At 45.5% G+C, this 26,676-nt stretch overlaps 1 protein-coding gene across 2 annotated transcripts in view; it reads left to right on the plus strand.

Moving 5' to 3' along the window:
* The window catches only part of GHR (growth hormone receptor), a 193,070-nt gene that overhangs the window by 142,892 nt on the left and 23,502 nt on the right, over positions 1-26,676 (plus strand). For both annotated transcript variants that reach the window (XM_084881674.1, XM_084881673.1), the window contains exon 4: positions 24,589-24,718. In XM_084881674.1, the coding sequence (XP_084737800.1) occupies positions 24,589-24,718 (130 nt within the window). The remainder of the gene's footprint in view (positions 1-24,588; positions 24,719-26,676) is intronic.

A 26,676-nucleotide genomic window follows, 5' to 3' on the forward strand; every position in this document is an offset into this window, starting at 1 on the left:
TGTATTTTCTCATGGCTTTTGTTTTATTCCAACAAGTATTAGAATTGGATATGAAATTTCTCGTCTTGATTCTATATTGCATCTTGATATCCCTGTCTTTTGTTTGAACCCAATGGAGACTTTTGTGTGCCCTCTATTCCTCTGAATAGACTGTGCTGTCTGTAAGCATAGGGATTGTATCTTCTACATCCTTGTAGCCTACACAAAAAATTCGAAAAAAGAATAGGAGCCAGGTTTTCCCTGATATCTTAACCACTTTTTGTCTACCATGGAGTACCGCCATGCCCTTCAGCCGGTCTTTATGAGAGAGAGGGGCCCAGATAAACAGGCGGAGAAACGCCGCTTGTCTATTGCTATAAATACAGTCTCTCCCTCAAGCCTCCACAGAACCTTAGCTCCAGGTCACGGCACTGGCGTCATGGTCTGGTCCTGGGACGTGTCACAGGACATGTCCATTGGCATCACTGTGGCATCCCGTTGGTAATGGATGGCGCCCCTCCTCCAGCTGCTCCACGCCTGCCTGTGACCCATCGCTGCCTCCAGAAGAGCCAGAGGATCGCGCCTCTTGAAGCATTCTTCTTCATCAGATGTTTCAACCTTAAGGATCTCGTTAGCTGACAACACAGCTAAAATAAGCACCAAAGAGAAGTGTGTCTGTGCAGGGATGGCATCCGAGCGGGAATGTGCAGCATGTATTTGTTGCAGAGAACTTGAGCTTTGACCTGCATGAGAGAGCCACGCTGACATTGAAGCTGACATTGAATTCTTGACAGTCCGCTGTTTATAAACAATTCCACAAGGATGCGGTCAGTAAGCCCAGATGCTAGGACCCTTCTAAGGAGCCAGTGTTTCTGTTGGCTCTCTCTGGCACCCACACTGGGGCAGCCCTTCCTGCCTCACAAGCAGCACTAATCTCCAGTTAATGCCCTGCATCCTACAGATACTGTTTATCCCCCTTCCACGCATCTCTGAAGCGACAGGAGGCAGGTAGAATTATTCCCTTTATACTGGAAGAAACGGAGGCCTAGAGAGAACCGCTTTCCTGAGTCTCTAACCAGGAAGAGTGTAAAGAGGATACCGTCCGTGCAAAGCTTGCAAAGTAGAGAATGCATACTACTGGTAATCAGACAACAGTGTTCAGTTGTCTTAAAATATGGACTTGGCAGTGACATTGTCTGTGCTTTCTTACACGCGGCCCTGCTTACACGTGTCTGTGGGAGATGAGATTCCTTGTGAAATAAATATTGGGTTTGAACCCTTCCTCCTCCAGTTCCCAGCAACCTGCTGGGCTGTCATCAGAGGGAAGTAGATAGTGACCACTTAGTTTATAAGAGACATGTTCTTCTGTGCGCCCATGTCCGCGAGCTCACAGCTCAAGGTCAGCCTCCTAAGGTTCTTGCAGGTCTTTTCCGGTTGTAAATAGACTCAAGGTCTTCTGTTTCTTCTGGAACCCAAACAGTAAGAACATTAGAGATCTACAGGCATAGGCCTCTAAAAGCCTTGATCTTTGCTCTAAGTATTTTTTTTATTTTTTTTATTTTTTTTTAATCTGAAAAAGATGATTAAGCATCCCTCTAAAAATTCCAGTGGGGCTGTGTGTTCTCCATATACCAGTTCCTGGTGTGGTTTCTCTTCCAAGGCGTGACACACAGTTTTCAAGGATGAGGTCCAAGACAAACACTCTTTCACCCGGGGTGACCCCAGTGGATGGCAAACACTCCTTCGTGGCTCCTGGAAGTGGAAGCGTCCCCAAGTTTGGTTGTGACCTTTGAGTTCCTCTGGCCCGCGGCCTTCTGATATGCTGAACACTGCAGCCTCAGACCAGCGGGTTACCACTGCTCTCCAGAGGGCCCTGGCCTCCGCACATAGACGCCTCTCCGGAGACAGGGCCCTGACCGGCAGTCCACAGGGCCTCTGTTCACACCAGCTCCTCGCGGTGGCGAACAGCTCTCAGAGAGTGAACGTTTTTGCCCTGAGGACACAAAACCTGAATTCATTGTACAGGTGCCCTGCACCTGTTACAAATTAACCTGCATATACTGGGAAAGCAGGCTGTACATCACATTTATAAAAAGATTTGTGGGCATCAAACACAGGCACCAGGGAGTGGTAGTTCAATAGTGTGCCTCATGGTTCACATGTGAGATAATGTATATTTCAACCAGAAATAAGTCAAGAAGTGATTAATTGTGCAATAAAGGAAAGAGGGTATACAACTTCCAAAGGGCTTTTAAAAAGACAGGATTAGTAGGGAATTAATTTGCACGTAATTCACAATATATTATCTGAAATAAGCTGATTTTTTTGAAGGTCAACAACTATTGAAACTAGGGATTGGTAAACTGTGGTTCCCAGACCAGGTGTTTGTTTTTATAAATAAAGCTTTATTGCAGCACAGCCGTGCCTGTTTGTCAGATTGCCTGCAACTGCTTTGGGGCCACAATGGCCAAGCTGAGTAGCTGAAACAGATGATACATTTGCAAGCTGGAAATGTTTACTATCTTGCCCTTTAAGAGAAAGTATGCCAACTCTGTTATAAACAGGAAAAAGTTTACTTCTGTAATGAATCAGTGTATGGAGCTAGTGATCATGTTTGTATTGGTCTCCTGCAAAAATCATCTTCAGTTTGGTAGCTGACAGTAATGAGAATACAGGATTCACTTCACCATTGACTCACAGTAAACTCCTATACTGTAAAGTAAAATTAACTAGTTCACTTGTTATTGATATTATTATTCAATGTACTCCACCCACTGAAAGCTGAGCCTCTGTAAACGCGTGGTGATGAGTGGGGCGGGCAGTGATCTGCAGTCATCGCGGAATATTGTCTTATGAAGAGTAGTCGATGTCACACACACTCCAGATGAGGCAAGCTTAACGCTGCAATTTGTAGGGCTTTCATACACTGCATTCCTGCTGAGGAATAAAGACAGAAGACTCTCCCATTAGGAAACTCTGCGTTGCCAAAGGCTCCTCAGCTTGCAATCTCACACATCGCGGTAGACGTTGCAATTCCCATGAATGGCCTTCATGCCTCCCCAGGTTCTCAGGCGGCACTCGTGTCTGTACGGCTGCAGGTTGTCTTCTGGCCTCGATGTGACATGGAGAAGCAGCAGCCTTTAAGTCTCTGCTGTGGCCTCTCCAAATTGGATTAATGGGAAAACAAATATTTGCAGGAGAGGCCACCTGTGCTGGCGTTGTCAGCACAGATGGTTGTGTGCCCCTGTCTCTGCAAGGCTCCTGGCAGGAAATGGAGAGACACCCGGCAGCACCCTCGCTGTGACAGAACTCTTTTCCCGAACTCCAAAAGCTGGTCAAGTTGTGCGCCTTTTTGCACTGAACTCAAATGGTTTGTGCACGTGGTAGCTTCCTTTCTGGGTTGTAAATTCTTTTGAAGACAGTGCCTGATCTTCCCCATCTTCACATGCTCTGCTCCCTCTCCCACAGCTTCTATAGGGTCTTACGCAACATGAGGGCTTCGTATTTGCTCAGTGAATATCTGAGTGAGGTCTGGGATTATGTGAGAGCAAATGCAGGGAGTGGAGAGAGAGCCCTGAGCATGGATTTTCTGGTGTTTGCACTTGTCATTCCCCCAAGTCTAAGGCTGACGCAGATGAGTGATGTAACTATTTCCTTGACTCTGAGAGCAATAGATGCATTTTCTCTTCTACCACCTTCCTTTCTCATGGAGTAAAGCAGGCAAGAGGCCCCACCTGAAGTGTGGGAGATGTTCCTTCTTTCTAGATGGTAGTGGCTACGGGAACTCTGTTATTGGCCTCAGCTGGGGGCACAGGCTGTGTGCAGAGGACTATGTGTGGAGCCAGGAAGCTGGCGATGTGAGTTTCACATACACACACCCAGCACACTGCCCAGGTACCATGAGCTTCCATTCTCTCTCTGTGCGTGGAGACAGAGGCGTCTCTCCCTAAGGATCATTGGGAGGAGCAGGATGGTACTCGGGAAAATTCCTGGCATGAGTAGGAATGGAATGGTTGTTAGATATTTTATTATGTTGGCAGCTGCTGCTGTTACTATTGCTCCTCCTGAAAGAGTAGTGATGGACGCCAGGATCACTGCAAGTCCCTGCACTCTCCCTCACCGACTTACCAAAGCCTATCTCCCAGGTAATTTGCTTCCACTTACTGGGAGGATAGGAAGGACACTGGATCTAGTACAATAGATCTCAGAGTTGAGTCATATGTAGCTAATATTTTCTAAATCCTCATCTCAGGATATTTTTTCCATTGATTTTTAGGGAGTGGAAGGAAGAGGGAGAGACAGAGAGAAAAACCGATGTGAGAGAGACACATTGATTGGCTACCTCCCACATGTCCCCGACCAGGGCAAGGAGCCTGCAACCGAGGTATGTGCTCTCGACCAGAATCGAATCCAGGACCCCTCTGTCTGCAGGCCAATGCTCTCTCCACTGAGCCAGACTGGCTATGGCTAGTTGTAGATTTTTTAAGGAAATAAATTCTCATAGATGCTCTAGGATGCCCACACAATCCCTGCCCTGCTCCATACAAGGACGTCACCACTGAATGTAGAGCCCCAATACAAGATAATCTCATCTTGAGACCCTACCTTAATTACATCTACAAAGACCTTTTCCAACTAAGGTCACAGTCAGAGGTACCAGGGGTTACCACCAAGACATGTCTTTGGGGAATACATTTTAACCCACCACATATGTCTTTTTTAATAGCCCCACCACATATAATTCTTTGGACACTTCTGCAAAGAGATCTGCCCTTGACATAATAACCCACCATTTTTCCAGTGCTTAGGCAATGCTGGAACACACAAAGTCAAAGGCTTCTGTATTGCAGAACCATTCAGAGTCTCTAATATGTTTGGGTGCATTATAAACATCCAAGGAAAAGAAAGGAACCACAGCACATCCTGAAAATAGTGGACCAGCCAAAACCGGTTTGGCTCAATGGATAGAGCGTCGTCCTGAGGACTGAAACATCCCGGGTTCGATTCCGGTCAAGGGCATGTACCAATAGGGGGTGTGCAAGAGGCAGCTGATCGATGATTCTCTCTCATCAATGTTTCTGACTCTCTATCCCTCTCTCTTCCTCTCTGTAAAAAATCAGTAAAATATTATTTTTTTTAAATAGTGGACCAGAAAACTTCTTCATAGTAAAAGTAAAAGCATTCTTTTTCTTTGCCCAGGTAAAGAAGCAAAACACGGTTCTAGAATACATTAGAGGTCAGCTCCATGAGAACAGAGATTTATTTCTGCTTTGTCCCTTGCAGTGTGCTTGGCACTGAGCACTGGCCCATGATGGATATGAATGAAATACATCCTAAAGGAATGAACCGTCTGGCAGGACAGGAGTTCTCTGTGCTTGGACGAGGCCTTATCCTATAGGCTCAGAGCCCAGTTAGAAAATATTCCTGCAAACTGACTTGAGGTGCTCGGGGATGCCCTGCAGCAAGGCAAGTCCAGTGAGGACATAGCTGAGACCCCGCAGTGGCCGGCGGCACGCTGGTCTTCATTGCCTTGCCCATCCTAGATTGCCAGATCATGGTGGTAAGCAGACTGGGAACCATGTCTCCCATATGTTCTCATACTGGGGCTTGGGGGTTTTCTTTTTCTTCTTTGGTTTATTGGTATCTGAAATTGTTCAGATAAGCATATTAAGACCATGAGTTTTCCATTACCAAGCATTTTTGTTATTAACAGAGGAGATAACTGAATCACTTAAAATGAAACAATTCCATCCTCTTTAGTGCTCCATAAACACAGCCTTGGCTTTGACTGTAATGATAGGGTGTGGTTGATGCTGCTGAGAAAATGGTATAATTATAACATTACTGTTGAGAACATTGAGCTGTGCTGCGCAAAGTTTAAGATGGGATTAAGATCCTTTTTCAATATGAATGACACTAATTAGCCAACTGCAGCCAGGAGCTTTGTAGTATGACATTAATAGTATAATAAAACCCAGCCTAGCTGTTGTGGCTCAGGGGTTGAGTGTTGACCTATGAACCAGGATGTCCCAGTTCGATTCCCAGTCAGGGTACATGCCTGGGTTGCCAGCTTGATCCCCAGTAGGGGGCGTGCAGGAGGCAGCCGATCAATGGTTCTCTTATCATTGATGTTTCTATCTCTCCTTTTCCTTTCCTCTCTCAAATTAATAAAAATACTTTTAAATAGTATAATAATAAAATTCAGGGCCAAAGTAAAAATGAAGGGGAACAGATGCCTTGCTGAATTGCCATGTGTTCCTAGGAGTCTGTATAAACACATCATGCGGGGCAGAGAAGATCACCAACGTAGACAGGCGTGGCACGGTCAGGAGGAGCTAGCTTAGCACATCAGCACTCTAGCTCATTCCCTCCCCTCCTGGCAGAAGCACCTGACACAGGTGTATCACGTGCCTCATGTTTTATTTCCCTGAATATGGCTTTCTTTCCTCTTTTTCACCGACTTGTCCAAAGGTCCTTGTTTTGAGGCTGCCATGGATTTAAAGGGGCAGTGTTCTCTGTCCTGGCTGGGGTGTGTGTGGACCTGGGCATTGGTAACTCATTGGAATGTGAAATGAAATGTGTGCTTTTCACTGTGTGTGAAGTTTATCTCACTGTAAAAAAAGTAAAGACCAGAGGTTTCTAGCAACAAGAAATATAAAGAAGTAGAAAGAGCCATGTCAGGAAGCCTGGCCTAGCCCCACCTCATGAAAGTCTCGGGCTTCTTGAGCCATGTTTTCTTCTTTTCAAAGGTGGGAATGTCTGTATTTCCACTCTCCCCCTCCCAGGGATGGGGTGTGACAGCAGTGTGCCCGGTCCCGGCCAGGGACCTGGGACTCAGTAAACCATGCGGAGTTCTGAGGTCTGTTCCACGAGGAGAGCAGATTAGGGATTGCTCCCAGCTGTGGAGCAGGTGGGGAGCATCCCGCCAGGTGACCAGGCTCTGGCGTTATTTCTCTGGTGCAGGGCGGCCTGGCCAACGGTGCAAGGAGCCTGTGCAGTGCGTATGTGCTATGGAGGATGAGAGGGAAGACAGTTTGTCTTTCTGACCTCATCTCTATTCCTGACTTTTCTTAAACTCTTCCTCTGTTTACCCTCCACATCAAAAAGGGAACACCTCACCCCTCTTTGTTAATAAACATCAGAACACTGAGATTTCACTTTGTCTTGTCTCCCCCCCTCCCTTGGTCCATGACCCTTCTACATGTATTATTATTATTATTATTATAATGACAGTAGTAGTAGTAGTAGTAGTAGTAGTAGTAATTTCCTTTTTATTATTACTAAAATAGGGGGAGAGACAGAAATAAATATAAATACTTTCTGCACCTGACCAACAGCTTGTACACAAACTGCCTGCAGATTTGGGCTGTTTTCACTTCCCTTATTTTGTGGCTTCATCAACAACCTAGACAGCCTCCCATCCTTAAGATTTTGTCTCTTAAACTTGACCAATATTTCCGTTCCTGGAAATATTGGTCAATGTAATGATCATCTCTTCTGTCTAGAGCACATGTGTCAAACACAAGGCCCGCGGGCCAAATCCAGCCCGCCAGGCCTTGCAATGTGGCCCGCACCGCGCTGTCATCACTGCACTCCGCTGTCAGTTTATGACATTGTCAGTTTATGACTATTCAGTAAACCATTCGGCCCGCGATTTAGGCTGGATTTTAGATTTTGGCCCCTTCTCTGATTGAATTCGACAGCCCTAGTCTAGAGGCTCTGAAAGTGCAACTGGGTTTCCTAAAACTTCCCTCAAATGATGCGAGTGTTTGAAAAACTGAAAATCAAAGGGGCCACTCCGGCAGAACCTGCTTCCTCGCTGCTGCTTACCAGCTGTGGGGTGTCTGACGGGCCCCTTAACCCTGAGCCTGCAGAGGCTGCTGCTCTGTACACAAGGACAAATACCACCGACTTTACAAGCTTGCATGAAAATTCCCACTGAGCATGCTATGAATTTCCTCCCCTTTTCTCTCTAGCTCTGAAAATATGTGGTATAGGAAGTCCTTAATATTTCATTAACACAAGAAAAAAGTATACAGATATATACCAAAACCCCAAATCTGATATTTTTCAGAATATTTTTAAAGGGGTACTAATTTGAAATTGTATGAATGGAATAGGAGTATTTGTAAAATCATAACAATTATTGATTTAAAATAAAGAAAAATACCTTATTATATCGGGTGAAGGGGAGATTGAAGATAAATATTCAGCAAAAGGTCCCAGGTGTTTGCAGTTAATTCAGAAGCTATACACCTCAAGTGAGAGGCAGAGCCAGAAAGGCTGGTGCTCGGAGCACCATGGCCCATTCTCCAGGCCTTAAGTCTTACTCTCCTTAAGCAACCTCCTTGTGTGCAAACAGAACAGCCAGAGTAACTAAATGATTTCTAAGAACTGGTTAAAAAATCAAATCCAAAAAGCATGATCCTGGGCCTGGAGTGGGGTGATCACTGCAGTCATTTTCAAAATAATGTGCCCCGAGGCAAGGGTTCAGGTTGACTGCTATAAAGCGGTGTGACAGGTTGAGAAAGTGGAGCACGTTCTGAAAATCCTGTTCGCTTTGGTGGTAAGCCAGCCATCAGGGGGCGAAAGCAGAGGCCCTCGCTTTAAGAAAAGTAGATTTCAGTTGGAGGACACAAGAAAGGTAGGTTGGAGTGCTTACTGAGCACCTGTTAGAGGCATACAATGAAAGAGGTCCAGGGAGTGGATGGTTTAGGGGCCCAGGAATTAGAAAGAAGCTATGGCTCCTAGACCTGAAGTGCTTCCAATTTTATGAGGGTTCTTTGTCCCCATATTCCTTACACTGTGACTGTGAATTCAAAGTCATAGGCCACATAAACTAGTAAGGAACCCCCAGATCCTCTAGTATTACGGAGAGCAACGGTGACACTAAGAAATTGTCACACTAAAATGCTCCCCCTTCACTACCCCAGTTACCTGCCGTTGCCTAGGGCATTTGCAAGCAAGGACAGGAAAATGCCAGTACCAGCCAGTTCCAGATAATGAAGTCATTTGTTCCAAACATTTTCACTGTGTTATTAAATGAGATCAGTTGTGACTAAAAAGTAATAAGGTTGAGGTTCTTATGAGGCTCATGAATTAATTAACTCTGAAGATAATCCCCAAGGAAGATTTAAAACAAATGTTTGAGCAGTAGTGACTTTATTGGGATTTATTTAAAACTTCTCAGAGTTCTCACTTTTAAAGATGATGTTATTTGAATATATGAGTGCTGGCATAATGATTAAACTTACGTTTTGCTACTTTGTGAGCACATCAGGCGCTAATAATTGAAATAAAATCTGTGAAATTGGTGACAGCAATAATAATATACCGCACATGGAAGTCTGGCTCTATGAAGCATCATCGCTATAACTGTGGTTGTCCCTTGACCCGGAACCGATTCCCAAATAAGTGGGTTACAGAACCTTTGTCTTGAGCACCTTTCCAAGCATTGCAAACTCATGAGTGCAAGTAACCACACAGCTGTGAACTCCGAAGTGATTCTAAATGGTTATAAATCTTCTATAGAACAAGCTGGATTTGCCATCTACGTGCTCTATAGGGACTTCGCTGGGAGAAAGTGGAGTTGTCAAATAAGGGAAAGAGTTCATGGGAACAGGGTTTGCCAGATATCTCTAAGCCTAGTAAAAGGGCTCTGCTTGGGTATTGAAGACCCCTAGACTGACTCTGGGGGACTCTCAGACATGTTGAGGGTGTCAAGGCTTGGGTTTCTATGATTGGATGGAATGCCAAAGCAGCCACACTGCTCATGTGTTCTCCTGAGGTGTGCCTAGTTCACATCTGAGAGGAAAAGTCTTTCTATTTTATTATAGTTTAGTCCCAGGTAACTTTCAGTCTTTACTCAACCGCATCTCTAATCTTTCCATCGCCTTCCCAGAACCTTGAAAATCCCAATGGTGTTAGAGAACATCCAGATTCTCAAGGCTGGACCAGATTTTGAGTGTGTAGCCTGAGAATGAAGCAGAAGCTTCGGCGTGTGGTGGCCTTTTTTTAGTAGAGGATTAAGAAGAGCAAGCCGGGGGCCCAAGATAGTAGACACACATAGACCAGGGGATGGACTTTAATCTCAACTGGACCATAGTGTATCCCAGAGCAATGAGAAATGAGAGTGACATGTTGAATTGTTTCGTCTCTCCTTTCTTTACCCCTCCATTCCCACTTAGTCCCCATAGCATATCTCTCTAATAAATGTGTTTACTCAAAAATATTTTCTAGACTGATAATATCAATCAAGAAGATGGATGGTAGTTTTTTATTAAAACAGAAAAGTTGTATTAGCTGATTTTATTTGGTGAGACTTTGCTGTGTTCTCAACTTCAGCGATATTTCCCACTACCAGTATTTTTGAAGCGTGTTTTTAAACCTGTTGGTATATTTGTCTCCCTCTTGAATTAAACTTCTGGTTTTAAAAAATACTCAAAAAAGTACCAAAAAGAGCATTGTTTTAACTTCTATAAATGAGTTATGTAGTAAACTATTTGGGGCCATCAATCAATTGTATTTATTTTTGTTGATACTTTATTTCAGATGATACTTTATTGTATAAAACTGTGCTGATATGCAGCTTTCAGATTACAAATCATAAACCAAAATTTATAGGGTCAGAGGAAAATTCAAAATTAGAACCTGGTAAATCCCAGCTGCAATAATTAAGTAAAATACTGCACACACCCTGCATCTTACATCAAACAGAAGAAATGAAAGTGCTAGGTTTTTGTATCTGAGGTAGTCATGGCAACTTTCAAACTTCAAATCCTGAACCTGAGTTTTTGACCTAGAGACATAAAACATGGTCTTTAAAAGTAGGTCTTTGACATGATCTTTAAAAGTGATGGCACTTCTACAGAGTGGATTTTCAAAATTACAGTCTACCTGTGGTGCATAGGAGTAGGATGTCAAATGGGGTCTCTGGTTTGTTGAGTGCCTACTTTTAAAGACCAGGTTTTTATTTCTTCTTTTTTTTCCTCACCCTGTGATTTCACTGACATAAATGGGTTTGAGGATTATATAAATCAAAGAGAAGCCAAAATGGATGAAGTTAGTTCATAATAAGATATGTTAGTCCACAAAACACTAACCAAGATGTGGAATTGTAAGGAAGTTTTGTAATTATTGAAAGAAACAAGAGATAAAAAAAGATTTTCATTTTCAGTGTTGAAGACATTCATCATTAGACTTACCACCTGAAAATACTTTGCCAAAACCGGTTTGGCTCACTGGATAGACGCAGGGGTCCTCAAACTTTTTAAAGTGGGGGCCAGATCACGGTCCCTTAGAGAGCTGGAGGGCCGGACTATATGAACTACTAATTCCTACTGTAACACCTTGGCTGCGCTCACTGCCCAAAAAACCTGGCGGGCAGGATCAGACTCCCCTGGGGGCTGCATGTGGCCTGCTGGCCGTAGTTTGAAGAAGACCCCTGGTAGAGCGTCAGCCTGCGGACTGAAAGGTCCCAGGTTTGATTCAGGTCAAGGGCATGTACCTTGGTTGCAGGCACATCCCCAGTAGGGGGTGTGCAGGAGGCAGCTGATCAATGTTTCTCTCTCATCAATGTTTCTAGCTCTCTATCCCTCTCCCTTCCTCTCTGTAAAAAAATCAATAAAATAAATTTTTTTAAAAAATACTTTATCATCATAACAGTGTTTACATCATGTTCACCATGACCTGATCTAAGCCCTTTATTATCACAAGTCTGTGTGGTCGGTCTTATTCTCCTTATTTAACAGATGAAGACTAAGGCACAGTCGAGTACGTGACTAGCAGAAGCACACACACAGCTGAAAAGTGTACAGCCTCGATCCAGCCCCCGCATCCTGGCTCAGGCACCGTTCCTGTTACCATGGTGCTAGGCTGCCTCTTTATGTCTTCTTCATGTAGAGCCCTTGCTCTAGAGCACATGTGTCAAACACAAGGCCCGCGGGCCAAATCCGGCCGGCCAGGCCTTGCAATGTGGCCCGCACCGCGCTGTCATCACTGCACTCGGCTGTCAGTTTATGACATTGTCAGTTTATGACTGTTCAGTAAACCATTCGGCCCGCGATTTAGGCTGGATTTTAGATTTTGGCCCCTTCTTTGATTGAGTTCGACACCCCTACTCTAGAGCATTGCTTCTCAACCTTTCTAATGCCATGATCCTCCTCATGTGGTGGTGACCCCCAAACAGAAGATTATTTTTGTTGCTACTTCATAACTGTAATTTTGCTTCTGTTATGAGTCGTAATGTAAATTTTGATTGAGAACCGCTAGCAGAGTCACCTAAGACCATCGGAAAACACAGATATTTATTTACATTACAATTACCATTACATTATGATTACATTACCATGCCCCTGTCATAGTATTTGTTGAAAAGACTGAATGAGATAAAACACTAAAAGCTTTGAGAACAGAGCCTGACAAATGAAAGTACCCAATAAATGTTAGATATTCTTTTCAAGATAAATACATTAACTTCAGTTTGTGAATTATGGTAGTCATAAGTCACAAGTTTCCTGGGTGAGAGTTGATAAACACTTATTAAACCAGCACTTTTTAGAGTTTATCTCACAAGAACTAAGATTACTCTTTTTCAGTTGCTCTTGTTTATCCTCACATGAGGATAGTTATTCCATTGGTTTTTAAGGAGTGGGGGAGAGACAGAGAGAGAGAGAAATGTCATTGTGAGGCATCCATTAGTTGCCTTCCATATGCACCCCAACCAGGCTGGGGATTGAGCCTGCACCTGAGATATATGCCCTTGACCAGAATCGAACCTGGGATCCTTCAGTCCATGGACCAACACTCTAACCACTGAGAAAGCTGGCCAGGGGCAAGATTACTCTTACCGTTCTTATTGCACGGAATTAAAGGAAACTCAGACTACAAGAAAAGATGTTATGTTTCTAAAATCCAATGAGCAAGGATTCAAACTCAGGGCACTCTGGCTGCAAAGCTTCAGCTCCTTCTACCACCCCGTCTTGTTCCAGACCCAGGTTTGTTCAGCCAGTGGCTATTCACTAACCAAAAAACATCAGTGCAGCCCTAACCGGTTTGGCTCAGTGGACAGAGCGTCGGCCTGCGGATTCAAGGGTCCCAGGTTCAATTCTGGTCAGGGGCATGTACTTTGGTTGTGGGCACATACCCAGTTGGAGGTGTGCAGGATGCAGCTGATCAATGTTTCTCTCTCATCGATGTTTCTAACTCTTTATCCCTCTCCCTCCTCTCTGTAAAAAATCAATAAAATATATTTTTTAAATAAAATAAATTTTAAAAAAAGGCACACACATCAGTGCAAAATCAAGGGGAGAAGCAAGCTTGTGAAATTTCATCTTGTGCATGGTAACAAATGTAATGCAGCTCTGTTGAGTGACTGGACAGCAATCGTGCTGCTCTGTGTGAAGACCTGTTCAAGTCCATTAACAATTACGGCATGCTGAGAGACCACCCAGGAAGTCTCAGTTGATAGAGGAAGTGGCAGCTAGGGCTCCTAATTGAGAGCTGTTGCTTCTTGATTCAGTGCTGAGCCATTACTCCAGGGGGATATTAATTCACATCCATGGGCGATGTAAAACTCAACAGCTGACCTGACCACTTGTCACTGCTGATGATCCTATAAAACTTCTCTTAAGATGGGAACTCTGTGTTCTAGCAAACCACATGAGTATTTCCTGTGTGTTGACCTACCGCTTCCAGAGCTCTAAATCACCAGCATAGAAAGGTACCTTTACTCCCCTCAGTTATAAATATTGTGGTTCTATTAAGTGTTCAAAAGGAACGCCTGCATATTTCCTTTTGGACAGATATGCTAGCCTGCCCCCTCTTTTTTCCTATTTCCTCTGTACTTTTACTGTTCCTGTCACCTTTTCACAAATGGTCCCTGAATTTCAGAACCAGATGGCAGTTGGAAATGCCCTGGTCGTGAATTTCAGAGATCTGGGTCAGACCTTACCTCTGCCTCTTACTGGCTGAATGAACTTGCTTAAGACATTTAGCCTCTTAGAGTCTTTTATTCCCCATCTACAAAGTGGGGATAATAGTCTTCTGTGGTTGCCTGGAGCATTAAATGTATGAGTTTTTGGAGCATGGTTGCTTGCATGCAGTGTTAGCCGAATCTGACCCATTGCTCTTCCCCCACGTGAGCAAAGCCATGTCCCAAAAGACCCAAGACACGTTGTTCTTTTCAAGATGAAGACTTACCATCTCTCCTTAAATGTATGCAATTTGTGTGTTTAATTTCCTTTATGAACCAGAAGTTGTCTTGTGTCTGACCGAAGCTCACCACATGAGCACAATACTGCCTTTCATGTCAGCCCTTCGAGGCCAGGGCCAGCAGGAAAACCTCTGAGCTGGTCTTTTCTCCTTTTCCGGTTACAAGACAGCATGTCGTTCCTGAGAGCTGAGGGCCAATAGTGTACAAATCAACTAGGACTGTGGTCGGCAAACTGCGGCTCGCGAGCCACATGCAGTTCTTTGGCCCCTTGAGTGTGGCTCTTTCACAAAATACCACGGCCTGGGCAAGTCTATTTTGAAGAAGTGGCATTAGAAGAAGTTTAAGTTTTAAAAACTTGGCTCTCAAAAGAAATTTCAATCATTGTACTGTTGATATTTGTCTCTGTGGACTCATGAGTTTGCTGACCACTGAACTAGGAGCATCAAAAATAGCTATTCCTAAGCCCTTCTTCCCAGAGAACCTGCTGTGGGAGGTCTGGGGTGGAGCACAGGAACCCGGTGTCTGTCCAGCTCCCAGGTTTCCTGCTGTGGGCAGAGCAGACCCCTAGGACCTCAGGTTGAGAACACTAACCTGTAGAAAGGGCTGTGCCTTATGTAGCAGAGTTCATGAAGACCACTGATCATGGCCTCCGCCAAGCTCTGCAAAGGAAGGGGAACCAACACAGAAGAAAACCGTCAGGGCCATGGAAACCCCTTACCTGGGAGGGAAACTCCCCTTGGCCTGCTCCAAAATGCCAGGCTGTTTTTCATACCTGCGTCAACTTTTCATTGCTTAGCCATTTCTCATTCTCCTGTACAGTTCAAAATAGTGAACATAGTTTTGGTAATTCTCTTGCTTGCGAGTGTTATCTGATGGGCAGATGCCTCCTCTCTATTATCCCTTTCACCTTTGTTTGTGCCTCCAATGGTGCCATCCTTTAAGAATGAGGGCTCTTGGAGAGTGGGTTATAACAGGATAAGGAGCCCAGGTCTGAGCCCTGCCTCAGTGGACCTAAATATATAGCTGATAAGTTAATCCTGAGGAAGGGATGAAAGCAGAGTGGAATGAAACAGAGTCTGAGTATTAACAATTTTGGAATTGATGCTGAGTGGTGGCATTGGCAGTCCCTCTTGCCCCATTTTATACTTTTATCTTGAAAAGGGATCTACTCAGTTGTAGGTCCTGGAAGTTTGAATTTTATGTCCATTAGTAAAACCATTTTCAAACACACACTATGCATATTTACATATTTATAAATTGTATACAGGGTGGGGCAAAAGTAGGTTTGCAGTTGTAAGTGCAACACAGGGTTTATTTGTGCATTATTATTTATTAATTATTATATTATTTTTCCATATAACAACTATAAGCCTACTTTTGTCTGACCATGTATATGTACAATGATCTAATATATTTTGTTCATTATAAAACATATATGAACATACAAATTTTAAAGTCTTGATAAAGTTGAACCAAACAGTATTACAAAATACTTTAATTGCAGTGTTTGATAGAACAAAGTACTTCCTTCATGTGTTGAAAGAAGTTTCCTTCTTTTGGAGAGGGAAGTCCCATTTAATGTCCAAAGTTTATGAAAAGTCCACAGTTGATAAAACATAATTTGAAGGTTGGGTCTATGCTATATTGATTTCAATATCTGGACTTAATTGTGAATCTGTCTCATCTGAAAAGGGCACAATATGCACCAAGTTAGAGGTTCAAAAATGAATAATAGGTATAGTAGGTGTTGATCTATATTCCAAATAGTCTCTAGGATAATTTCCCATTTTGAAAGTCTACTTCCTATCAGTTTTGCCAAAAGCTTATTCTAAGAGTAAGGAGGTATATAATGAGGAACCTCCTCTCTGACTTGGTTGAGGGCGAGGCAAATGAGGACGATTATTTTATTCCCTTTTTTCCATTACACACACACACACACACACACACACACACACACACACAAGAATGACCACAACTTCTTCAAGAATCTGTGAGAACATGAAAGAGCTTAACACTCGTGAAAAGTTTACCTTTATTCAGGCAAACTTAGAGTCCATCTGTGTGTCATTTTGTTTTGTTTTCAATTTCCTAGTTAACTGACCATATACTTAGACACCTATTTGCTGCCATCTAGTGTAATAAATAGGTTGATTATGCATAGAATTCTGAATTCATTACATGATCGAATGTCAGTACTCAAAATCATTCTTCAGCCCTAACCGGTTTGGCTCAGTGGATAGAGTGTCAGCCTGAGGACTGAAAGGTCCCAAGTTTGATTCCGGTCAAGGGCATGTACCTTGGTTGCCAGGCACATCCCAGTAGGAGGTGTGCAGGAGGCAACTGATCGATGTTTCTCTCTCATCGATATTTCTAGCTCTCTATTCCTCTCCCTTCCTCTCTGTAAAAAATCAATAAGATATATTTTTTAAATCATTCTTCACATTGGTGTGTTGTAAGTTTTGGAAGTTGCCTAATCAGAAACCTGCTTTCCTTGTCACTGTGACCCTGCACATGACCATAATATTGTCATAGACTCTAGGGCTCAGGATCGAGCCTATAAACATGACACATGGAAAATTGGCAGAGCCTTAGAGGTTGGTAGATCTGAAGTAAATGCATAATAATCAAGAGGTCATCCAACTTTGGTGATGATTTCACTTTATGGAAGCAGAAGGACACATTGCCTGACTTCTTATCAGATGTGTGGCAATTCACTTCTCTTTTATGGACATAATTTTCTTCATCTGTAAAATGAGATGGTAATGAGCAAGGTCGCTTCCAGAAAAGAAGTGTGTGATTGCCTATAAACTATTTTCTCTTTAAAATTCCCATGTCATGTTCCCAGAACCCTCTTTTATGTCTGAAATAAACGTTGCTTCTCGGGCTCTATGTGTTTATCTATCTTTGGGTATGGTTAGAAGTGAGAAGTTCTGACTTGGAGGAGGGAAAGGCAAATGTGGGCCATGATTTTATTATTCTCATTTTTCTTGAGCGTTGTCCAGTGGAATGTTGTCACCATTGGAAAAATAGGTACTCGTCAAGATGCATTTAGCCTCTTCTCTTAACGTACAATGGCAAAGTTAGGAGTGGACTACCTATTAGAAATTATCAACTTCCTATATTGCTCTTCCATTTTTTGTCTCTCCATTTCATAGGCTAACTTCTCAATGGAGTGTTCTCAGTCTATTGTAACTCTTCCTTTTCTTTATATAGTTCTATATAACTATTCCAGTGTATCCTAAAATGTTCCAATTTTCAGGTCATTTCATATGTCTGTTAAGCATTTGAAAGGGGGCTAGTGCAACCAAGGAACCTTACTGGACAGCACAGATATACATTCCTGCTCCTCGGGCTGTGCTCACCGACAGCAGCAGCATCTGGGAACTTCTCAAAAGGACCACTTCTCAGATGCTGCCTTTTAAATCTGCATTTAAAAGATCCTCAGGTGAAGCTCTGCAGTGCAGGGATGTTCAAGAAGCATCTCTCTAAAGCACACAGATCTCTCCAGCGGTGCGCTCCAGAAGGAGCAGATGAATAGAGGATGAGGAGGGCTTGGGAATGTGCCGCAGGAGAGCCACTCCGGGACTGCTACCGTAGGACGTGTTCTGTGGAGAAGCTGTTTGTTTCCCGCAAAGGCAGCCATGGCTGTTCTGTTGTGTGGACCCACCCAGGGCCTTCCCGGGGCTCGGGGTTGGCTCTGCTCCCTGGATCTGCAGGGGAGAATCTCACACTCATGTCCGTGCCTCCAGCACTGAGGGCAGCTGCACTCTCACCGCCTCATACACTGGGAACTGCCATGTTCAAGCCCCTGAAACGTAGCTGTGAGCATATGTTTCTGCTCCACACAAGTGGGATTTAGGCTGGCCCTTCTGGGGACCCAGGAAGATCCCCGCAAGAGGGGCTGTGCTGTCCATCACGCTGCCTCCCGAGAGCCAGCAGGACACCCCACGTCCTCATCATACAGGATTTGGTCCAGCTCCCCCATCCCCGAGATTCGATGCCTGCTGCCTGACCTCGCTAATCCTTATTTAGTTTGTTTTTCACAGGACTCGGCATTTGACGGGCCCTTCAGTGTACTGTTTGCTTAAGAATTAATTGTACTCACCTAACAGAGAAGCTCATTGTTCTAATTCAGAGAACCTCTACCTTGGTTGTGCACCAGAGTTCCTTGGGGCATTGAAAACAGTACCAATGCCCAGGCATCACCCAGACTTTTTTTTTCCCCTCAATATATTGAGAATCACTTTACTTTTTTAAAGACATGATTAACGTAGAACACTGTGTAAGGCATTGTCCAATCTAATTAAATTGGGTCTCTGGAAGGTAGTTGGCTCAAGATCCTCCAGGTGACTCTGCGGTGTAGCTGGAGCTGAGAACAGCTGGTCCTGTTAGAAGGAGTCCTGAGCTGGCAGTCAGGGCCTTGCGTCCATGCCTCTCAATCTCTAATGTGTGTGCGGATCATCCGGGATCTTGTTAGAACACACATCCTGGCTCAGGAGGCTGGGAAGGTGAAGAAGCTGGTGTGTCCAGGTGGCTTTTGGTCAGTGATCATCAGCGTTTTCCATCACAGCAAACCGATTGAGTTCATCGCCCTCTCCTTACTCCCCTGTGAAACCTCCCTCTGTCCACCCCCACTTCTTCTGACTCCCTAGAGCCCTGATCTTTCTGTGAACTTACTGGTCGCTGTTCTCACAAGCACGAATGTCCTCTCAAGTGCCCGGTGACAGCTCTTCAAAGGCAGAATCCGCATTGCACTTTATTTTTATAATTCCTACCGCACCCAGAAGAGTGTCTTACACATGATAGCTGCTGCATCAATGCTTCTTGATTAACTAAAACATGGAATGTCTGATGCGAACCTCTCTAAAAACAAAATTCAAAGGACCAAGAAATGGAAGGTGTTTTTTATTGTTGAGCAGAGAAAAAGTTTGGACAGACAAGGAGGAGAGGAGGTTGGGGATTCAGATTTTCCTGTTAGCTGTTTTCATTCTGGGTGGGAGAGTTGGGTGGACCATTCATGAGAGAACCAGAACTCCAATGCCAATCCAGACTCTGCCCATTCAGCGTGGTTCTGAAAAAGTCATGGCCAAGAGGCCCCAGCAGCTCCCGCTGGGACTCCAGAGAGCCCAGGTGGCCAGGGAAAGCATCAGGCAGTGTTCTAAATGTCCCCGAGGACCTCGTGGGGCCTGAGTCACCGCTCAGTCTCCTCCCGCCCAGGAATTTCTAGACTTGCAGCATGGTTTCTCAGGAACCACAGGGCAGGCCTTTGCATGGGATTCTTTACATGTTAATGCCAATATGTAAGGGTACAGCTACCTCCGCCAATTGTATAGAACGCGGGCGTTGGTAGCCCTGACCATCTAGAGCACATGTGTCAAACACAAGGCCCGCGGGCCAAATCCAGCCCGCCAGGCCTTGCAATGTGGCCCGCACCGCGCTGTCATCACTGCACTCCGCTGTCAGTTTATGACATTGTCAGTTTATGACTGTTCAGTAAACCATTCGGCCCGCGATTTAGGCTGGAATTTAGATTTTGGCCCCTTCTCTGATTGAGTTCGACACCCCTAATCTAGAGCATGGCCACAAAGAATCACGCTGTCACTGCACCACTTCCCCTACTTCCGACATTCCAGCCAGCACCGAAGGACTGGTCACCGTGAGCCTGGGAAATGAGGATGGGTCTCAGATGTGACAATGTCCATCACCAGCACTTCCCAGGTAACAACAGTCAACAGATCATTCATTGACTATCACAGCTGACTGGGAGGATGGAACAACAACAAACACACAGTGCTTACTTTATACTGAGAGTAAGGCACTTTTTTGAGAGGTTGACATCTATTATTACCCCATTAATCTTCATAATAACCCTAGGCGGTACATCATCACCCCCATTTCACCGGTGAGGAAACCGAAGAGGCCAAGTATGTTGCCCAAGATCGCACAGATGTAAGTGCTGGAGGTGGGGCTGGAACCCAGGAGGCCGGCTCCCGAGTCTGTGCTCTCAGGTGTTACCAGTATCATCAGGTTATTTCCCGGTAACTTTCATCAACTGCCAAGGCAACTCTGAAGATGGAGAATTACTATTATTATTAATAATAAACTACGCCACTCTAGGGAAAGAACTGCTTGTGAATTAAGCAAAGCTGAAGTGAGAGCATGAGTCGCACCAGCAAAGCAGTGCAGCTACTTAGTGTAGGGGCAAGAAGAGGCCAGCCCCCCTTCTGCACATGTGCATCATAATTCAGTATCATAGTCCCTGGCCCCATGCAAAGCCATTAAAAAGGTTATGTGACATTTGACTTTTTTTAGTGATCAAAACAATCTTTAAATATATTTGTGGGGGAAAGTATTTCAAGAATAAGTTTTGGTTACCTGGAAACCACAGTCCTGTTGACAGTGTCATAACGTGTGCCAGGTAAAGGGTGCACTCTTGCCTGGCTCTGAAGACTATGCACATTAATTTTCAACTTTCAGGGAGACAGGAGAGCTTTGTGGGCAGTGTCTCTCAAACTGAACATGGGGACCCATTAGAAAACCACTTTTCTGGGTCAGGAGCACATTCTAAGTAATAAAGAGAGAATATGCAAATTGACCATCACAAAGATGGTGGTGCCCACAGCAGAGGCGGGGTTTCCATAATACAGGACGGCTGCACCACAGCAGAGGCCAAGTTCCCATAAGGAGCCTTAAGGAGCAATTAGCAGGGACCTGAGGCTGTGTGGTGCTGGGCCAGGGCAGAAGACCTGAGCCTGAACCTCCCTGCCCAGTAGAGCTTGACAAGGGACCTCAAAATGTGCCCCTGCCCCAGAGTTGGGCCAGAAGACCTCATGCTGCTCCTCCCATCCAGTGCCAGGCCGGGGGGGACCTGAGGCTGTGCTCCCGCCCGCCCAGCAGGGCTTGATGGTGGTGGGGGCCAGCCAGGTCTGAATCTCATTCAATAGGGGTGGGACTGGCTGGGGCAGGGTCTTGTGAATTTTGCGGTGCCAAAAGTGGATGAGGACTTGACTCTGGGTCCTGCAGTGCACCCCAGACTCAGACAGGAGGAATGTTTTTATATACACTTTACTGATTTTCTTTCATCTCTGACACCTCTATTATAGAGAAAGGGCAAATAGCAATATTAAAATATTTCTTCTAATTAATTCCCTTTTAATGTACATGAATTTTGTCCACCGGGCCACTAGTTATTTATAAATTGGAATAGAGTAAATCAGAGTTCATTGCAGGCATAAAGAGTTAGCATATCTTGAAATAGTTTCTTTTTTGACATATCACATAAGAAAATGCGTGCATACTGGGTGGTGATCTCTTCCCGAGGATCACTCTCAGACTTTGAAGGCTACGAGGGCCGTGGCTTCCGTGAGACTCTGAAGTAAGACTGTCCGGTTGCAATGAGCATTCTTGCTCTTGGTTACCTAGGACTGCAGGCCAGTTATTTGACTTCATTCTCAGTGCTCTTGTCTCTGAGATGGTGAGAATAACAGTACCTACCTCGTTCCTAGCTGTGAGAATGAAGGGAGTTAATACATACGATGTGCAGGACAGTGCTGGCACATGGCACCCTGAGTCTTAGCTGCTGTGACCCTGTTATTAGTCCCCTTCCATCTGGTCCTTGCCCGAGAGAGGGGCTTGGAAAATCCACTGTGCTGAATGCAGTGGCTTCTCTCCACCACGACGAAACCACACGTCCATGTCCTCTCTCATCAGACCTCCCAGGATCGTGGATATCCCTATGCTGTTGCTTTATGCAAGCATAGAGGCTGTATAGAAAGGTGTCGGTCGATCCAGGGTACATTTCAGCTCCTCAGTCCCCAGAGATCTCGCCCAAAGCCTGTGCAGGCGAAGACCGGGGAGTGGACTGACCGCTGGGATCACCGCCTCTTGTTTATTGTTTGGGGAAGGAACACTGCAGTTTCTCCACACTTGGCCGGACCATGTGCTTGTGCAATCCTCAGAGCATATGAAAGCTATTTCCACTGACAGCAAGTATTTCCTCACTTTGGCTCACGGTCAGCAGTAAACCGCTTGATCCATACCGGGGTGACCGAGCTGCTGTGGCAACACTTCCCCAACTGGCCCGAGATCGGCTGCCTTTGCAGATTTCTGAGCAGAACCCGGATCCACCCAAAAGGGGCCAGAAGTCGTGGGGCCCCGTGAGCTTCCTGCTTTTCTCTCCTCACAGTGTTTCCTCTTTCATGGTCCACGCACCTATAATCCCGTCCTCTGCTCTGCTCTGGCCCTTTCTCTCCTTTAGAATTAAAACCATGTTCAGTTATTTATCCTATGAAATCGTTTTTCTCAGACTGTCTGACAAGTTGTCGTTCTCACTCACTCGGAGACCCATGGCTTTGTTTTCCTCCTTTCCCCATCGTTTGCCACTGCTGCTCAGCTCCACAGGAAGTGCTCACATGCTGTGCTGGCTGAGCTGCCCCCTGGCCAGGGAGCACGGTTGTTCCTTCCAGGCCCTCCCCGCCCGAGCCTGTGCTCAGGGGTGATCGCAAGTGTGTGGGGCTGTTGACAGCAGATGGTCCACGTGGCGACGTGGTGCTGCCGAGGTCCTCTGTGCCAGGGCAGGTGGCCGCTGAGGGCCTCCCTACCCGTGCTCTGGAAAAGGTCAGCTCTGGAGAAGGGTGGGTTGGCCTTTCCCTCCAACCATCCCTTCCCCCTTCAGTTGCTCCTCCTCTTCTTTCTGCCCCCAAACAATGGCTTTGGAAGGTCACAGGCAGACAGTCTCAGAGTCAGGGCTAGCACCCAGATCTCTCCATTTGTAATGCAGTGGAGTTCCTCTTTTTAAAAAACAAACAAAACAAAAAAAAAAACTATTATTCAATTGCAATGGACATTCAGTATTATTTTGTGTTGGTTTCAGGTGTACAGCATAGCGGTGAGGCAATCATATACTTTTCAAAGTCTTCCCCCTGCTATTTCCAACACCGCCTGGCCCCATACATGGTGATTACAGTATTATTGGCTGTATTCCCGGCGCTGCACTTTACATCTCCGTGACTGTTCTGTAGCCACCAATCTGCCCTTCTCCAACCCTTCCCCTTTCCACTCAGTCCCCCAGCCCCCTCCCCCTCTGCATTTTCTCTTCTTGCCTTTTGTGTGAAAGAACTGTCAGAAAGAAATACTCTCTCCCCTCAAGCGTGCAGGCATCGAGGTAGTTGTTTGAGGGTGTTTTACTAATCACTGATTTTCTGGAAGGACCAAACATTACCGTTTTCAGCGCTTCGGCTATGAAGAAAAGGGATTCTCCAGGCCCTCCCTGTGGAGCAGGTGTTCCCGAAGGAAACACACGTTTTTCACCAGATTCGTGTGTAACAGCTCCCATCACCCACTGGCTGAAGGAAGCCCTGGGGGTGTTAATGCCCTTGAACTCAACTGCACCTGCACCTGGGCTGAGTCCTCGCCTGGCTTCTGAGAAGCCTAAACAGGCACCTGAAGTACGCCCAGCCGTGCGCAGTGGTGGCTGCGTTGGCATCCGGTGGGCAAAGAGATGGGACGTAAGGACCACAGCATCCATGACAGGGCCCTTTCTCTTTATATAGATTTTTAAATAAAAAGCCACTCACGGTTGCATTCTTTTAAAAGATTCAGCCAGTAAACTCCCTAACTAGATGTCCGACTTACGCGTACATATGGGTCAATTCTATTTTGGGAAGTAGAGAATGCCTCCCAACTTCTGTGTACAAATGGGTCAAATCTATTTTGGGAAGTCAAATCTATTATGTTAGGTATTAGGTTAACTCTGTTCATCTGTGCAGCTATCCCTGGGCGAGAGGCTCATCTGGGTCAAAGCGATGTTGTATACCAGTTCTCATTGTCCTTCTGACTTCCGCGGCCATTTTGGAGACGGTCAAGTTTTGGTTTGGTTTGGTTTAGTTTTTTGTTTTTGTTTTGTTTTGTTTTGTTTTTGTTTGGTTTTTTGCTCCTAATCTGATTAGTCTGCAATTCAACCCTAACCCACCCAGCCTGTCATTCTTGTCCAGGACAGCGGGGAGGCACACTCCACAGGATCTCAGAAGAGCCACCATGACAGCCAGCTAAATAACATGCACTTTATCTACTGGGCTCCCTCCCCTTCCCCAACCCCGTTCCCTCACTTCTAGTTCCTGGGGTCACCTCCCAAATAAACTTCCTATTCCAAAATCCTCATCTCTACCCCTGGTTTCTTAAACAGGCCCAAGGAACTGATATCTGAAATAAGACAAAATGGTTTGTCTGTGGAATCAAGGGCTGACAGAGAAATAACTGAAAGCAACACGCTCTGAAAGTGACTTAGGAAAACAGTGTTTCTGAGAGAAAGGATGCTCTCCATCACTTTGGATGTGATTGTCTTTGAGACCATGCCTGACCCTCCTGGTTTCATGCTTTGCCTTTTCCTTTTCCTGCAGACACTTCCGGGAGGCCCCAGTTCACCAAGTGCCGTTCACCTGAACTAGAGACGTTCTCATGCTACTGGACAGACGGGGTGCATCACGGTTTCGGGAGCCCAGGCGCCGTGCAGCTGTTTTACATTAGAAGGTGCCACCTTCATGCCTTTCTGACTTTTATCTCCATAGATTTTCTGATTGGAGTGGTAGGAATTGAAATGGTTCCTTTGGATGCTCTAAATGTATTCCCTCACTCCTTTATTTAACAACTAGAGCCCTGGTGCACAACATTTGTGCACTGGGGGGGGGGGGGGGGGCGGGGACGCGGGGCGGGGGACCCTCAGCCCCGCATGCTCCCTTTTTTAGTACATGAGCCCTTGGGGGATGTCCAGCTGATAGCTTAGGCCTTGCTCCCCATGGGCCTAAGCCATCAGTCGGACATCCTTAGAGCTGCCGTGGAGGCAGGAGAGGCTCTCGCCACCACCGCTGTGCTCGCCAGCCCAGCTTATGACTGAGCAGCACAACCCCCCCCTTTGGGAGCGCACTGACCACCAGGGGGCAGCTCCTGTGTTCAGCGTTAAAGTTCTTGGTCTCATGGAGATTCCTCTTCAGTGAGGGAGGATAGACAATAAAACCTTGCAAAGTAAAATGGCAGCTGATACTATGGTTTATTAAGAAAAGTAAAGCCAGAAAGAGGACAGAGTACCAGCACTGTGTGCGACTATATGCGTGTCCATGAGTGTGTGAGTGTGTATGTGGGAGTGCATGGATGTGCATGAGGGTGTAAGGTAAGGTGACCAGACGTCCAGCTTTTGGCGGGACAGTCCCGATTTTTAACAATTTGTCCCGTGTCCCACGGTGTTTTAAAAAAGTCCAAAAGATTTAAAAGAATCTTTCCAAAAATCGGGACTTTTTTAAAATGCTGCAGGACACGGGACAAATTGTTAAAAATCGAGACTGTCCTGCCAAAAGCTGGACGACTGGTCACCTTAGTGTAAAGGTGAGTGTGTGAAAGTATGGGTGTGCATGTGTGAGTGCATGGTTGTGCATGAGTGTGTGATGGTGAGGGTATGAAAGTGTAAGTGTGCATGTGTGAGTGCATGAATGTGCATGAATGTACATGAATGTAGGTGAGTGTGTGGGAAAGTGTATAAAGGGAGTTAGAGTGATCTTTTGAATGCAGAAGTGATAGGAGGTCTCTCTAATGTAGTACATTATAGCAGAGACGTAATAAACTGCAGGAGGCCACGTGGCTATCTGGGGGAAATTGCAAGTGCGAAGGCCCTGAGGCCGCCTTGCAGGAGGCAGCACAGGTGGCGCCAGGCGGCAGATGGGGCCAGTGCTGTGAGAAGGGGTAGAGGACCAGCCAAGCCAGAGTGTGACAAGGCTGTAGGCCAGGGAGGGCTTTATTTTTCCTGTCTATGGTGGGAACCCATGGGGGTTTTTGAAAAGATATATGTGTTAAGATTCAGTTCGGTTTCTACATAGGAAATAGACTATGTTCCTGTTGAATTCCTTCATTCAATAAGGGACTCTAGTACTTTTATACCTATTTTTGCCAGGAGTCTTTTAAAATAACAGTGCAACAGAGATCTCTCACTACCATCACCACCCACGTCATTTCTTTCTTACTCTTCACCTGACATTATTTCCAATCCTAACTACTCTTAAGTTGTACCTCTGTGCTTGCTTTTTAATATGGGGGCTCAAGCACTCAATCGTCTCCTCTTTTCCACCCAAACCCAAGGGAGGCTTAAGCAAGATGCAAGGTTCGCAGGACCCTATCTTCCCGGAGCAGCGGGGAGAGGGAAGGAAGGGGCCGTGAGCAGTTAAGGACTTGAGCTCAGGGCCAACAGCTGCATCCAGTCTGGCTCTGGCCTTCGCTCACCAAGTGATGCGGGCAGATGGGTCAGTCTGTCCAAGCTCAGCTGCCTCGTTTGCAAAGCGGAGCTAACGGGCCTTGCCTCGTAGCTTCTGATGAGGGTTTTATTAGCAAACACGTGAAATGCACTTAGTACAGTGCTTGGCACATGGTGAGGATGCAATACGTGGTGGCTGCCTATTATACTGTACACCAGTGTTTCCCAAACTTCTCTCATGATGAGAATC

The sequence above is a fragment of the Pipistrellus hanaki genome, assembly GCF_964339955.1.
Source record: "Pipistrellus hanaki genome assembly, chromosome: 4".
Taxonomy (NCBI): domain Eukaryota; kingdom Metazoa; phylum Chordata; class Mammalia; order Chiroptera; family Vespertilionidae; genus Pipistrellus; species Pipistrellus hanaki.